The sequence below is a fragment of the Anomaloglossus baeobatrachus genome, chromosome 2, assembly GCF_048569485.1.
Source record: "Anomaloglossus baeobatrachus isolate aAnoBae1 chromosome 2, aAnoBae1.hap1, whole genome shotgun sequence".
Lineage (NCBI taxonomy): Eukaryota > Metazoa > Chordata > Amphibia > Anura > Aromobatidae > Anomaloglossus > Anomaloglossus baeobatrachus.
In genome coordinates this window covers 140485592-140501306 of record NC_134354.1, presented here as the reverse complement: position 1 = coordinate 140501306, position 15715 = coordinate 140485592, and the positions used below count along the sequence as shown (strand labels likewise).

At 50.9% G+C, this 15715-nt stretch overlaps 1 protein-coding gene across 1 annotated transcript in view; it reads left to right on the top strand.

Annotated features, from left to right (window-relative positions):
• Window positions 1-15715, top strand: part of ZFX (zinc finger protein X-linked) — a 68291-nt gene that overhangs the window by 20190 nt on the left and 32386 nt on the right. Inside the window, exon 3 of the mRNA XM_075335399.1 lies at window positions 14582-15115. Within this exon, the coding sequence (XP_075191514.1) occupies window positions 14582-15115 (534 nt within the window). The remainder of the gene's footprint in view (window positions 1-14581; window positions 15116-15715) is intronic.

Here is a 15715-nt window from a genome sequence, read left to right as displayed (position 1 = left end):
CCTCGCCTAAGAGAGTGAAGAGTGTGTTCTTTAACCACTCCAGTTTTCAGACCGCTGTGACCAAACCCAGGGCCTGCCCTAACAAACGCTTTCCAAAGCGTGGTTCTGATGACCGGTTTCCATTTCCACCTGAGGTGGTCAAGGAGTGGTCTCACTCCCCAAAGGTAGACCCCCCGGTGTCTAGGCTCTCAGCCCGGACCGTTGTGTCGGTGGCTGACGGCACCTCACTTAAGGATTCCACTGACCGTCAGATTGACCTTCTGGCCAAATCTGTGTATGAAGCTGCGGGGGCCGCGTTTTCCCCGACTTTTGCAGCAGTGTGGGCTCTCAAAGCCATCTCTGCTTCTCTAGAGGAGATGCATTCCCTCAACAAGGAATCTATGCCTGAGATGGTTACCTTTTAACTGCTCAGGCTTCAGCTTTTTCATCTTATGCCATGTCTGCCATGCTAGAGGCTGCTCACCGCACTGCGGTGGCTTCAGCTAATTCTTTTGTTATCCGCAGGATTTTGTGGCTTCGAGAGTGGAAGGCAGATGCTTCTTCCAAGAAGTTTCTTGCTGGGCTCCCTTTTGCTGGTTCACGGCTGTTTGGTGAACAGCTGGATGAAATCATTAAAGAAGCTACTGGCGGGAAGAGTACTTCCATGCCACAAACCAAGACCAGGAAACCCGTCCAGGGTAGGAATCAATCGAGGTTTCGTTCCTTTCGTTCCTCCAACTGGTCATCCTCTAAGCCTTCCGCCTCGTCCGCTAACTCAGCCAAGGATCAGAAATCCAACTGGCGCCCAAAAGCGTGTCCGCAGAAGACCGCAGGAGGTTCTGCCACTAAGGCAGCTTCCTCATGACTCTCGGCCCGCTCCAACCACGTCCTTAGTCGGTGGCAGGCTCTCCCACTTTGGCGACGCTTGGTTAAAGCAAGTCTCCGATCAGTGGGTGAGAGACATCATATCTCACGGCTACAGGATAGAATTCTCTTCCAGCCCTCCAAACTGATTTTTTCTCTCAACTCCCCCCTGCTCCAAGGCCGCCGCCTTCTCGCAGGCCGTGGCGTCCTTGCTGGCAAACTGAGTGATTGTCCCAGTTCCCGCTCAGGAACGGTTCAGAGGTTTTTACTCAAATCTCTTCCTAGTTCCAAAAAAGGACGGTACCTTCCGGCCCATCCTGGATCTCAAGCTTCTCAACAAGCATGTTCGGGTGCGGCATTTTCGCATGGAGTCCCTGCGATCAGTCATTGCCTCTATGACCCAAGGGGAGTTCCTGGCGTCCATCGACATCAGAGATGCCTATCTACATGTGCCAATCGCAGTGTCACATCAGCGTTGGTTACGTTTTGCGATAGGAGAGGATCATTTCCAATTCGTGGCTCTCCCCTTCGGGTTAGCCACGGCCCCTCGGGTATTCACCAAGGTCATGGCGGCAGTGATTGCGGTCCTGCACCCCGAGGGGTTGGCAGTGCTCCCTTACCTGGACGACCTTCTGGTCAAGGGTCCATCCAGCGCAGACTGTCAGCGGAGTGTTTCGCTAACTCTCGCCATCCTAGCCCAATTCGGGTGGATTGTCAATCTTCACAAATCCACTCTGACTCCGACCCAGAGGCTCACGTACCTAGGGATGCAGTTCGAGACTTTGCCGGCACTTGTGAAGTTGCCCTTAATCAAACAGCAGTCTCTCCGGCTAGCGGTGCGCTCTCTCCTGAGGCCCCGCCGTTATTCCCTCAGGCGCCTGATGCAGGTGCTGGGTCAAATGGTGGCTTCCATGGAGGCGGTTCCCTTTGCCCAGTTCCATCTGCGTCCTCTGCAGCTGGACATCCTCCGCTGTTGGGACAAGCGGCCTTCCTCCTTACAGAGGTTAGTGGCTCTGTCGCCACGGACCAGGAGCTCTCTTCAGTGGTGGCTTCGACCCCTCTCCCTGTCCCAAGGGCGCTCCTTCCTGGCTCCGTCCTGGGTGATTCTCACCACGGATGCAAGCCTATCCGGCTGGGGAGCGGTACATCTCCACCACAGAGCTCAGGGCACTTGGACTCCGTCCGAGTCAGCCCTTTCAATCAATGTGCTGGAAACCAGAGCTGTGCTTCTAGCTCTCCTAGCCTTTCACCACCTGTTGGCGGGCAGGCACATTCGAGTCCAGTCAGACAACGCGACAGCGGTTGCCTACATCAATTCCCAAGGTGGGACACGCAGCCGCCTGGCAATGTTGGAGGTCCTACGCATCCTTCAATGGGCGGAGGACTCCAACTCCACCATATCCGCAGTCCACATCCCTGGCGTAGAAAACTGGGAGGCAGATTATCTCAGCCGTCAATCCGTGGACGGTGGCGAGTGGTCCCTGCACCCGGCAGTGTTTCAGTCAATCTGCCGCAAATGGGGCACTCCGGACGTGGACCTAATGACATCCCGTCACAACAACAAGGTTCCGGTTTACGTGGCTCACTCCCACGATCCTCAGGCCTTCGCCGCGGACGCTCTGGTTCAAGACTGGTCCCAGTTTCGTCTGTCCTACGTGTTTCCCCCTCTAGCTCTCTTGCCCAGAGTCCTGCGCAAGATCAGAATGGAGGGCCGTCGAGTCATCCTCATTGCACCGGACTGGCCCAGGCGAGCTTGGTATCCGGACCTGCTCCAACTGTCCGTGGAGATGCCGTGGCATCTTCCGGACCGTCCAAACCTGCTCTCGCAAGGTCCGTTTTTCCGCCCGAATTCTGCGACACTCAAATTGACGGCGTGGCTCTTGAGTCCTGGATTTTGACGGCTTCTGGTATTCCTCCTGAAGTCATCTCCACTATGACCCGGGCCCGTAAGTCTTCTTCCGTCAAGATCTATCACAGGACTTGGAAAATTTTCCTGTCCTGGTGTCGCTCTTCCGGCCATTCTCCTTGGCCATTCTCGTTGCCGACCCTTCTTTCTTTTTTAAAGTCCGGTCTGCAGCTAGGACTGTCCCTTAACTCTCTCAAGGGACAAGTCTCAGCTCTATCAGTGCTGTTCCAGCGGCGTATCGCCCGGCTGGCTCAAATCCGCACCTTCATGCAAGGGGCGTCTCACATCATTCCGCCTTATTGGCGGCCCTTGGATCCCTGGGACCTTAACTTGGTCCTCACGGTATTGCAGAACCCCCCCTTTGAGCCTCTTAGGGAGGTTTCTTTCTATCGTCTTTCTCAAAAGGTGGCCTTTCTAGTTGCCATAACTTCTCTCAGGAGAGTCTCTGATTTGGCTGCGTTCTCCTCGGAGTCACCTTTTTTGGTTTTTCACCAAGACAAGGTAGTTCTCCGTCCGACTCCGGACTTTCTTCCTAAGGTGGTCTCTCCCTTCCACCTTAACCAGGATATTTCCTTGCCTTCCTTCTGTCCGGCCCCTGTTCATCGCTTTGAGAAAGCGCTGCATACTCTAGATCTGGTGCGTGGTCTCCGGATTTATGTGGCTCGCACCGCTGCGCTTAGGCGGTGCACATCTCTTTTTGTGCTAACCACAGGGCGGCGCAAGGGTCTCTCTGCTTCTAAGCCGACCTTGGCCCGTTGGATTAGATCGACCATTTTGGACGCCTACCAGAGTACCTGGTGCCTCCCCCGCCGGGGATCAAAGCACACTCGACCAGAGCTGTCGGTGCCTTTTGGGCTTTTAGGCACCAGGCTACGGCTCAACAAGTCTGTCAGGCTGCCACTTGGACTAGCCTGCATACCTTTTCGAAGCACTACCAAGTGCATGCTCATGCTTCGGCAGATGCGAGCTTGGTCAGACACATCCTTCAGGCGGCTGTCGCCCACTTGTGAAGTTAGGCTCCGCCTACTTCTTAGTTTTTTCTGTTTATTCCCACCCAGGGACAGCTTTGGAACGTCCCATGGTCTGGGTCTCCCATAGGAACGATAAAGAAAAAGAGAATTTTGTTACTTACCGTAAATTCTTTTTCTTATAGTTCCGTATTGGGAGACCCAGCACCCTCCCTGTTGCCTGTTGGCAATTTTCTTGTTCCGTGTGTTATCACCGGCTGTTGTCGTGGACAGAGTCTCCGGTTGTTCCGGTTCTTACTCTGTTCTACTTGTGGGTGGCTATTCTCCTTCAGCTTTTGCACTAAACTGGCTAGGACTGGCTACCAGGGGGTGTATAAGCTCAGAGGGAGGAGCTACACTTTTTAGTGTAGTACTTTGTGTGTCCTCCGGAGGCAGAAGCTAAACACCCATGGTCTGGGTCTCCCAATACGGAACTATAAGAAAAATAATTTACGGTAAGTAACAAAATTCTCTTTTTTTTAACCATGTCACTCCATAACATTTTTCTAACCATGTCCACCCCTCCTTCTTGCACATGCAGTTCTAGTTAAATCACCTGCGGCCGCGGCTTGTCTTATAGATCAGGATGCGGCCGCCAGTAATTTCAGTGTTCTGTACCTTTTAATCAGTGTCCTGAATGAGGCGTGCTTACATACCACGTAGTACGTAACACGCCTCTCTAACCCAGGGGTCTCAAGCACATGGCCCCTGAGCTTCTTGCGGCCCACAGGCCCCCTGACGATAGCGGTCCTATGCCAGTGGCCGCAGCCATCTGCGTTTATTTCAGATCTTTGAATTCTGCCGCTGCACACAGGAACTCTCTGCAGAGCTTCACCAGTGGCAGCCGCTGGCCAATCAGAGGTCAAGAGGTCTGAAGTAAAGTGCAGATGGCTGCGGCCCCTGATCATCAAGGGGGCCTGCTGTCCACAAGAAGCAGGAAAGAGGTCACCAAGGGAACAGAGGACAGGTGAGAGAAATCTTTTTTTTTTTTTTTTTGTATGTGTATGTGAAAACGGTATAATGGGGCATCAATAGGGGACATTACTACATGATGGGGCATTGCTAAAAGATGGGGACAAGGATGGGCACAAGAATGGACATATTACTACAAGGGTGGCAAGATGGCCACATTGCTACAGGGGACAAGGATGGGCACATTACTACAGGATGAGAACAAGGATGGGCACATCACCACAGGGGACAAGGATGGGCACATTACTACAGGATGGGTACATTACTACAAGATGGGCACATTGCTACAGGATAGGGACAAGGATGGGGAAAATTACTACAGGGGACAAGGATGGGCACATTACTACAAGAAGGGCACATTGCTACAGGATGGGGACAAGATGGGCACATTACTACAGAGGACATTACTGCTGGGGTGGAGGGGGAGAGGAAATAATCATTATCTCCTCTTCCCCCCCCAGCAGTCACTATCTGCTCTCCCCCTCAGCAGTCATTATCAGCTAACATTTTTTTATTAGAGCTACAAATATCACATAATTATTGTTTTTTCTGAGAAGTGACACTACCCGAGTTATGCTTGTTTTTTTAAGAGTTTTCACACACCAAATTCAAAAGGTTGGCTATCACTGCCCTAAGGTGACTGGGAAGCAGGGAATACAAGGCTGGCTGCTACTCCCTGACACAACAGATCCAGGCACTAAAGCTTTTCATGTTGATAACCATCCCAAGCACCAAGAATATTCAATGGTTTGTACATTACTTGAACAACCTCCTTCTCATTCCCCGTGTTTGGCGCCGTTAAAATAAAAAAAGCCTATACTTCTCTCCCGTGCTAGTGCCATTCCAGCAGTGTCTTCACTCGCTCTTCCGGGGCTCATGTGAGGCTGTGACGTCACGCGAGCCCCACTTTCAATCACCTTTAGATGTGTAACTAATTAACAGGAACAGAGCAGCCACAGTCCTCACTTCCTGTTGATTACTCATACATCTGAAGGTGAGGGGAGAGAAGTCAGCGTTGATTGGACATGGGACTCGCTCGAGCCGCGGGAGAACTTACTCTGGAACGGCGTCTGCACGGGACAGAAGTATAAGCCTTTTTTTATTTTAATGGAGCCAAATATAGGGAATGAGAGGGGGGTTGTCCAAGTAGTGGACAACCCCTTCAAGCTTGGTGCTATAGCTTTTTATTGACACCAAGGTATAAGCATAATGGTTTATAATCTGGAAGCAGCAAGCAGTTAAAGGCAAGACACATTCAATGTGGGGGTTTTTTGGCAGTGAAAGGGTTAAAAGACAACCACAAAAAGTTCTTTCTAAAAGGTAATATTTAGTTTTAATAAATATTTGGAAAACATTTTTAAGCCCTTATCAACATATGATGTACTGGTATGTCTTATGCTGGCACCCTAACTTGGATGTGGGTTAGCAATCCAAGCCCGCATCTTTACCTGCAGCTGATGGCTGTAATATTCAGCCATCATCTGCCTTTAACATCCGCACATGGAGCAGAGCTCCGCTCTTAGGCACGTATTTAACAGAGTAATAGCCAACTGCTCATTGGCGCTCCCACGACACGGGGTTGCCATGATTAGAAGGGATTTGCTCAGTACCCCCCTGTCATGATGGTATTCCTGTGAAAACCAGCCCATGGCTGGTATTAATAGGAGACCCTGATTTTTATTCTACACGGCAATAACGTGGTGTTGCTGTATAAAGCACAAGTGATCGGATGATCGCTGGTTCAATTCCCCTAAAGGACTAAAAAATACATAAAAAAAAATTGTAAATAAGTACAAATGTTCCAGTCGCCCTCCTTTTTCCCAACTTAAGAATGAACAAACAAAAATTGAAAACATATGCATATGTGGTATTGCTGTTTTTAAAAGGTTGATCTATCAAAATATCAAACAAAGTAATCCGATCAGTAAACTGTGTAATGAGAAAAAAAGTTAAACCGCCAGAATATTTTATTTTTTCTCTTTTTTGGCCGCCGCAACAGCGCAAAAAAACATTATTAAAAGGGCGACAAAAGTATCTATTTGCCCCACAGTGGGCATCAATAAAAACCTCGTCTCAGTGCTCAAAGAACAAGCCCTCACACAGCCCCGTATCCTGCAACACCAGTGAAATTTATTTTTTTTTTATTTTTTTTAATATTTGAGTGCTTTTTTTTCTTTGTCGCTCCATTGGGAGACCCAGACAAATGGGTGTATAGGCTATGCCTCCGGAGGCCGCACAAAGTATTACACTAAAAGTGTAAAGCCCCTCCCCTTCTGCCTATACACCCCCCGTGCTCCCACGGGCTCCTCAGTTTTTATGCTTTGTGCGAAGGAGGCAGACATGCACGCACAGCTCCACAGATTGGTCAGCAGCAGCTGCTGACTATGTCGGATGGAAGAAAAGTGGGCCCATATAGGGCCCCCAGCATGCTCCCTTCTCACCCCACTCTTGTCGGCGGTGTTGTTAAGGTTGAGGTATCCATTGCGGGTACGGAGGCTGGAGCCCACATGCTGTTTTCCTTCCCCATCCCCCTTAGGGCTCTGGGTGAAGTGGGATCCTATCGGTCTCCAGGCACTGAGACCGTGCTTCATCCACAACTCCTGAGGAGCCTGCTGGATAGGAGCCGGGTATCGTTCAGGGACATGGCCCTGCTACTTGGAGGTACTCTGTGTCCCCGTGGGGACCGCGCACAGCAACACTCCAGCATTGCTGGGTGTGCTAGTGCACCGGGGACAGCGGCGCTGACCGGGTTAAATGTGCCATTACACACTGCAGCGTCGCTGAGTGTGTTTGTGTGAGGGGACTACCGCACTGACCGCCGCTGCCATGGTTAACACTGCGGCGCGGCTGGGACTTGTAGTGCGCCGGGGACTTCCGCGCCGGCCGCGCTTATACGGCGGCCGCGCTTATTACTCGAGTCCCCGGCTTTTGCGGCCTAGTCTTTTTTCCTCCCACCCCCAGCCCTGACAGGCAGGGGAAGGGCGGGACGCTGTACAGGACGAGCAGCAATGAGGGCTGGAGCATGCTTTGCATACTCCACACCCCTCACTGTGCACAGTGGGGCACCAGTTCCCGCACTTTCTGGGTCACGCCCACGGCTCCCTCCTCTCCTCAGGACGCCGGCAGCCATTCCTGTCAGCTCCTCGGACGCTGCAGAGGGGGACAAATTCTGGGGGACCCAGGCAGGGATTCTGGTGGCCTCACAACCGCTTTAAGCGGGTGGTAAGCAGCACCTCTGGTGCTAGCCCCATTGTGCAGAAGTGTAATTATAAATTATATGTTTATGGTATATACTTTACACTGTATGGTGCACAGTTGATTTCTGGCTATATACCCTATTGTGTTGCTCAGGGAAGACAATAGCATGGCGCCCACAAAGGGCAGGGGTGCCAAAACACAGGCTTACTATGCTGCCTGCGCCGCATGTACGACCCCGCTACCGGCAGGATCCACTGACCCTCATTGTATACACTGCTCGGCCCCTGCGGCACTTACTCAGCCGGAGCCTCTGCTAAGGGGGGCCCAGGGGGAACCACCTGCTGACACTGTCCAGGTGACGGGGACGGAGTTTGCAGTCTTTACGGATAAACTCTCTGAGACTATGGCTAAGATACTAGAAGCCTTGCAGTCCAGACCGGTATCTCAGCACAGGGACACTGTTGAATCATTGTTCCCTGGCCCCCCTCAGTTGGACCAACAATGTCCCCCCGGGGTGTCTCATAGATCCCAGGCTGAGGGCTCTGACACAGACCCCAGCCCCAGACCGACTAAGCGAGCTCGCTGGGAAATTCCCTCGACATCATCATATTGTTCAGGGTCTCAGCGGGGGGAATCTCTGGTTGATGACGCGGAGACAGCTGATCAGGATTCTGATCCTGAGGCCGCTCTCAATCTTGATACTCCGGACGGGGACGCCATAGTGAACGATCTTATTGCGTCCATCAATAAAATGTTGGATATTTCTCCCTCAGCTCCTCCGGTGGAGGAGTCAGCTTCTCAGCAGGAGAAATTCCGTTTCAGGTTTCCCAAGCGTACACCAAGTATGTTTCTGGACCACTCTGATTTCAGAGAGGCAGTCCAGAATCACCATGATTGTCCAGATAAGCGTTTTTCTAAGCGCCTTAAGGATACACGTTATCCCTTTCCCCCTGACGTGGTCAAAGGTTGGACTCAGTGTCCCAAGGTGGATCCTCCAATCTCCAGACTGGCGGCTAGATCCATACTTGCAGTGGAAGATGGGGCTTCACTCAAAGATGCCACTGACAGGCAGATGGAACTCTGGCTGAAATCCATCTATGAAGCTATCGGCGCTTCTTTTGCCCCAGCATTCGCAGCCGTATGGGCGCTACAAGCTATCTCAGCAGGTCAAGCGCAAATTGACGCAGCCACACGCACGTCCGCGCCGCAGGTGGCGTCCATAACCTCTCAGACGTCGGCATTTGCGTCTTACGCTATTAATGCTGTCCTGGACTCTGCGAGCCGTACGGCGGTTGCATCCGCCAATTCGGTGGTACTCCGCAGGGCCTTGTGGCTACGGGAATGGAAGGCAGATTCTGCTTCCAAAAAGCGCTTAACCAGTTTGCCAATTTTGGCGACCGATTGTTTGGCGAGCGTTTGGATGAAATCATCAAACAATCCAAGGGAAAGGATACATCCTTACCCCAGCCCAAACCGAACATACCCCAACAGAGGAGGGGGCAGTCGAGGTTTCGGTCCTTTCGGGGCACGGGCAGGTCCCAATTCTCCTCGTCCAAAAGGCCTCAGAAAGATCAAAGGAACTCTGATTGATTCATGGCGGTCTAAGTCACGTCCTAAAAAGACCACCGGAGGTGCCGCTACCAAAGCGGCTTCCTCATGACTTTCGGCCTCCTCAATCCGCATCCTCGGTCGGTGGCAGGCTCTCCCGCTTTTGCGACACCTGGCTGCCACGGGTAAAAGACCGTTGGGTGAGAGACATTCTGTCTCACGGTTACAAGATAGAGTTCACCTCTCGTCCCCCGACTCGATTCTTCAGGTCATCCCCGCCTCCCGAGCGAGCCGAGGCTCTTATGCAGGCGCTGGGCACTCTGAAGGCAGAAGGAGTGGTGGTCCCTGTGCCTCTTCAGCATCAGGGTCACGGTTTTTACTCCAACCTGTTTGTGGTCCCAAAGAAGGACGGGTCTTTCCGTCCTGTCCTGGACCTGAAACTGCTCAACAAACACGTAAAGACCAGGCGGTTCCGGATGGAATCCCTCCGCTCCGTCATCGCCTCAATGTCCCAAGGAGATTTCCTTGCATCGATCGATATCAAAGATGCCTATCTCCACGTACCGATTGCTCCAGAGCACCAGCGCTTCTTGCGCTTCGCCATAGGAGACGAACACCTGCAGTTCGTGGCACTGCCGTTCGGCCTGGCAACAGCCCCACGGGTTTTCACCAAGGTTATGGCTACTGTAGTAGCGGTCCTCCACTCTCAGGGTCACTCGGTGATCCCTTACTTGGACGATCTGCTGATCAAGGCACCCTCTCAAGAGGCATGCCAACACAGCCTCGACGCTACTCTGGAGACTCTCCAGAGTTTCGGGTGGATCATCAATTTTCCAAAGTCAAATCTGACACCGGCCCAATCGCTGACATATCTTGGCATGGAGTTTCATACCCTCTCAGCGATAGTGAAGCTTCCGCTGGTCAAGCAGCGTTCACTACAGACAGGGGTGCAATCTCTCCTTCAAGGTCAGGCACACCCCTTGAGGCGCCTCATGCACTTCCTGGGGAAGATGGTGGCAGCAATGGAGGCAGTCCCTTTCGCGCAGTTTCACCTGCGTCCTCTTCAATGGGACATCCTACGCAAATGGGACAGGAAACCGACGTCCCTCGACAGGAACGTCTCCCTCTCTCAGGCGACCAAAGCTTCCCTTCGGTGGTGGCTTCTTCCCACTTCATTATCGAAGGGGAAATCCTTCCTACCCCCATCCTGGGCGGTGGTCACGACGGACGCGAGTCTGTCAGGGTGGGGAGCGGTTTTTCTCCACCACAGGGCTCAGGGTACGTGGACCCAGCAAGAGTCCTCACTTCAGATCAATGTTCTGGAAATACGGGCAGTGTATCTTGCCCTGAAAGCGTTCCAGCAGTGGCTGGAAGGCAAGCAGATCCGAATTCAGTCGGACAATTCCACAGCGGTGGCATACATCAACCACCAAGGCGGCACACGCAGTCGGCAAGCCTTCCAGGAAGTCCGGCGGATTTTGATGTGGGTGGAAGCCACGGCCTCCACCATCTCTGCAGTTCACATCCCAGGCGTGGAAAACTGGGAAGCAGATTATCTCAGTCGCCAGGGCATGGACGCAGGGGAATGGTCCCTTCACCCGGACGTGTTTCAGGAGATCTGTTGCCGCTGGGGGGTGCCGGACGTCGACCTCATGGCGTCCCGGCACAACAACAAGGTACCGACGTTCATGGCACGGTCTCAAGATCCCAGAGCTATAGCGGCAGACGCCTTAGTTCAGGATTGGTCGCAGTTTCAGCTCCCTTATGTGTTTCCTCCGCTGGCACTGTTGCCCAGAGTGTTACGCAAGATCAGGGCCGACTGCCGCCGCGTCATCCTCGTCGCTCCAGACTGGCCGAGGAGGTCGTGGTACCCGGATCTGTGGCATCTCACGGTCGGCCAACCGTGGGCACTACCAGACCGACCAGACTTGCTGTCTCAAGGGCCGTTTTTCCATCTGAATTCTGCGGCCCTCAACCTGACTGTGTGGCCATTGAGTCCTGGATCCTAGCGTCTTCAGGATTATCTCAAGAGGTCATTGCCACTATGAGACAGGCTAGGAAACCAACGTCCGCCAAGATCTACCACAGGACGTGGAAAATTTTCCTGTCGTGGTGCGCTGCTCAGGGTTCTTCTCCCTGGCCGTTTGCCTTGCCCACTTTTCTGTCCTTTCTTCAATCTGGACTGGAAAAGGGTTTGTCGCTCGGCTCCCTTAAGGGACAAGTCTCAGCGCTCTCTGTGTTTTTCCAGAAGCGCCTAGCCAGACTTCCACAGGTACGCACGTTCCTGCAGGGGGTTTGTCACATCGTCCCTCCTTACAAGCGTCCGTTAGAACCCTGGGATCTGAACAGGGTGCTGATGGTTCTTCAGAAACCACCATTCGAGCCAATGAGAGATATTTCTCTCTCACGCCTTTCGCAGAAAGTGGTTTTCCTAGTAGCAGTCACTTCACTTCGGAGAGTGTCTGAGCTAGCAGCGTTGTCGTGCAAACCCCCTTTCCTGGTGTTTCACCAGGACAAGGTGGTTCTGCGTCCGGTTCCGGAATTTCTCCCTAAGGTGGTATCCCCCTTTCATCTCAATCAGGATATCTCCTTACCCTCTTTTTGTCCTCATCCAGTTCACCAATGTGAAAAGGATTTGCACTTGTTAGATCTGGTGAGAGCACTCAGACTCTACATTTCTCGTACGGCGCCCCTGCGCCGCTCGGATGCACTCTTTGTCCTTGTCGCTGGCCAGCGTAAAGGGTCACAGGCTTCCAAATCAACCCTGGCTCGGTGGATCAAGGAACCAATTCTCGAAGCTTACCGTTCTGCTGGGCTTCCGGTTCCCTCAGGGCTGAAGGCCCATTCTACCAGAGCCGTGGGTGCGTCCTGGGCTTTGAGGCACCAGGCTACGGCTCAGCAGGTGTGTCAGGCGGCTACCTGGTCGAGCCTGCACACTTTCACGAAACACTATCAGGTGCATACCTATGCTTCGGCGGATGCCAGCCTAGGTAGACGAGTCCTTCAGGCGGCGGTTGCCCACCTGTAGGAAGGGGCCGTTTTACGGCTCTATTACGAGGTATTATTTTACCCACCCAGGGACTGCTTTTGGACGTCCCATTTGTCTGGGTCTCCCAATGGAGCGACAAAGAAGGGAATTTTGTTTACTTACCGTAAATTCCTTTTCTTCTAGCTCCAATTGGGAGACCCAGCACCCGCCCCTGTTTTTTTGTGTACACATGTTGTTCATGTTGAATGGTTTCAGTTCTCCGATATTCCTTCGGATTGAATTTACTTTAAACCAGTTTATAATTTTTTCCTCCTTCTTGCTTTTGCACCAAAACTGAGGAGCCCGTGGGAGCACGGGGGGTGTATAGGCAGAAGGGGAGGGGCTTTACACTTTTAGTGTAATACTTTGTGCGGCCTCCGGAGGCATAGCCTATACACCCAATTGTCTGGGTCTCCCAATTGGAGCTAGAAGAAAAGGAATTTACGGTAAGTAAACAAAATTCCCTTCTTTTTTTTACCACCTAAACAAAAGAAAGATTACGCATGTTTGTTATTACCGGAATTGTACTGACCTGGAGAATCACATTTCCAGGTCATTTTTACTGTAAAATGTACAATGTAAAAAAAAAAACAAAACAACATTCTGCTTTTTTCACTATTTCATTATTCTAGGAATTTTTCCCGCTTTCCGATACGTTACATAATAAAATGAATAGAATAGGAACAAACAAACAAACAAAGAAACAACTCGTGCCGCAGAAAACAAGCCCTCGTACAGCTGTGTTGACCGAAAAATAAAAAAAGATGGCTCTTGGAAGAAGGGGAGGGAAAAATAAAAGCAGAAAAATCCCCCGGTCTGTAAGGGGTTAATAGCCTGTCCTTCATAAGTTCCCTTGTCCTGATGCCAGTGCTTCTAGCTCTGACAGTTCACTGCTGTCATAGGGACCTCTCTGCGGTTCATTAAACAAGGGCATGTTCCTCCATATTTAATATGGTATCAGATTAGTAAACTTACTGTACAGCCAGAGTAATTATTCAGAAATTAAAGGCCCTGTGCCCACTGGAGCTTGCTTCTGCGGATTTTGCCGTGGAAAACCTGCAGATTTATCTGCATTTTCCAGATAAATCCGCAGGTTTCAGCATGTACAGACACTCCCACTTTTACCCTATGGGACATGGGGAGTGTCGGTGTTCACGTTGCGGAATGTGCGGTTGCAGAATATACTGCGGATATCCCGCAGCCGCACATAACTGCATATCAATTATTCCTGCGGCATTACCTGCGGAAATCCCATGCTTTGGCCCATACTTACCTGCCTTGATAGCAGACACCCAGTCATTTTCCCTCGGTGTACAGGAGCAGGAAGGAGGTGGGCGGGGCCTGCACGAGCTCCGGTCATGTGACAGCCAGAGCTAGTTCAGGCCCGCCCACCTTCTCCTTCACAGTGTAAACACGGCCGGAGACGGGAGAGAAGTGCTGCGTGATGGAGGTATGAATGCCCCGATCACTCAGCACTTGTTCTGCATTGAGGATGCAGTCCCGAAGCCATGGTACTGTATCCTCAATGCAGAATGCCCACAGCATATCCGCAGGACATTCCGCAAATAAACCGCAGCATGGAAACAGACAAAGTTGTGCTGCGGTTTTCTGGGAGCTCCTGCGGATATAACCGCAGGACACTTTCCCCCGTGGGCACATAGCCAAAGTCCAAGGAAAAATACAAAATGATCATGTATCCTATTATATAAGAGTAAATAGTAGTAGTGCATGTAAATAACATAGGGTACTTGGTTGACACTGTGTTTTATTAAAAAGCCATCCCTCAGCGACAGTGTGCCCATCAGTCTTGCTCTAGTATTAATATCTTACCATGCGTCAGTTACATCAATGTGAATAAGGGCAGAGAAGGACGGGGCCCAACTGCAGCCCCCTGTCCATGAGATGCTACATAGATGACATGCCTAGCTCAGAGGGAGGGACCACATTCTTATTTGTACAGGGTACAAAAAATACAGGAAACATAAAAAAGTAGCCAGATCATAAGTTGGTATAATCAGATGTGTCTCGTTGATATGAAATATTGTCTGACTTTTTTGTTTTCATTTCGCTATGTTCTAGAAACAGGAACGCCTCACCTCAACGGAAATGAGATAATTGTGGAAATCCAAGAGACTGTCTTTGTGGCAGACGGAGACGGAGGTATGGCTGTTCAAGGCTTTCACGATGATGCAGACTCTGTTGTTATTCAGGACGTAATTGAAGATGTGGTCATTGAGGATGTGCAGTGTTCTGATATTTTGGATGGAACACGGGTATCGGAGACCGTAATAATACCGGAGCAGGTCCTGGAGGATGAGATTGGCCCCGAGGAACAAGAACTGGCAGATGTGTTATCCAATTGTCAAGTTCCTGACAATGTCTTGGACTCTGATTTAGTGCAAGGAACATTGACTGTCACCAGCAGTAGAAATGCTGTCCATCCAAATCACATAGTAGAGCACATGGCAGAGGATGGTCTTGGTGATGACATGATTTCAGAAGAAGTCCTTGTGGCAGACTGTGCTTCAGAGGCTGTGATTGATGCTAATGGCATTCCAGTGCAAGGTCCTGATGGGGAAGAAGTCAATTGTGACGACTACCTTATGATATCTTGTAAGTTACTTCACCCGTTTATTTTCACATTGATATAGCAATAAACTGTAATATTCCATTGGCTCATTATAACAATATAATAGCCATTTCTTGTGTTGATGACAAATTTGACAGCGCTCCAAATTTTGATTGTTTAAGGCCGCTTTACACGCTGCGATATCGGTCCCGATATACAACACAAAGTAGCAAGTCGTAAAGGGTATAGTAAGCCAGCTCACCCAATGTTGCAGCCCTTGTGGACGGAGCACGGAATTGCTTTGACAAGTGAGAAGAGGCCAACTAACGTAATTATACAAATCAGCTAAAAATCCAATAACTTTATCAACAAATTCTTAAAATACAGAAAACAGATTCATGTTAAACCCAACAAACTACAGCTTGTGTGCAGCAATGGCCCATGGCTATGCTTTTTGTAAAAAAAAAAAAAAGGCCTTTGTCCAAGCTGATTTCTCGTTAATCCGAGCGCCCATATAGCCCTCCAAGTTGATAAGTTCATGGGGGTGTATTCCTGGTTATGTGATCCAATGATTCCAGATGTTTCTGAATGTGTGCACTAAAGACATACATCCCACAAATATGGACATATACACCCCTAATTAT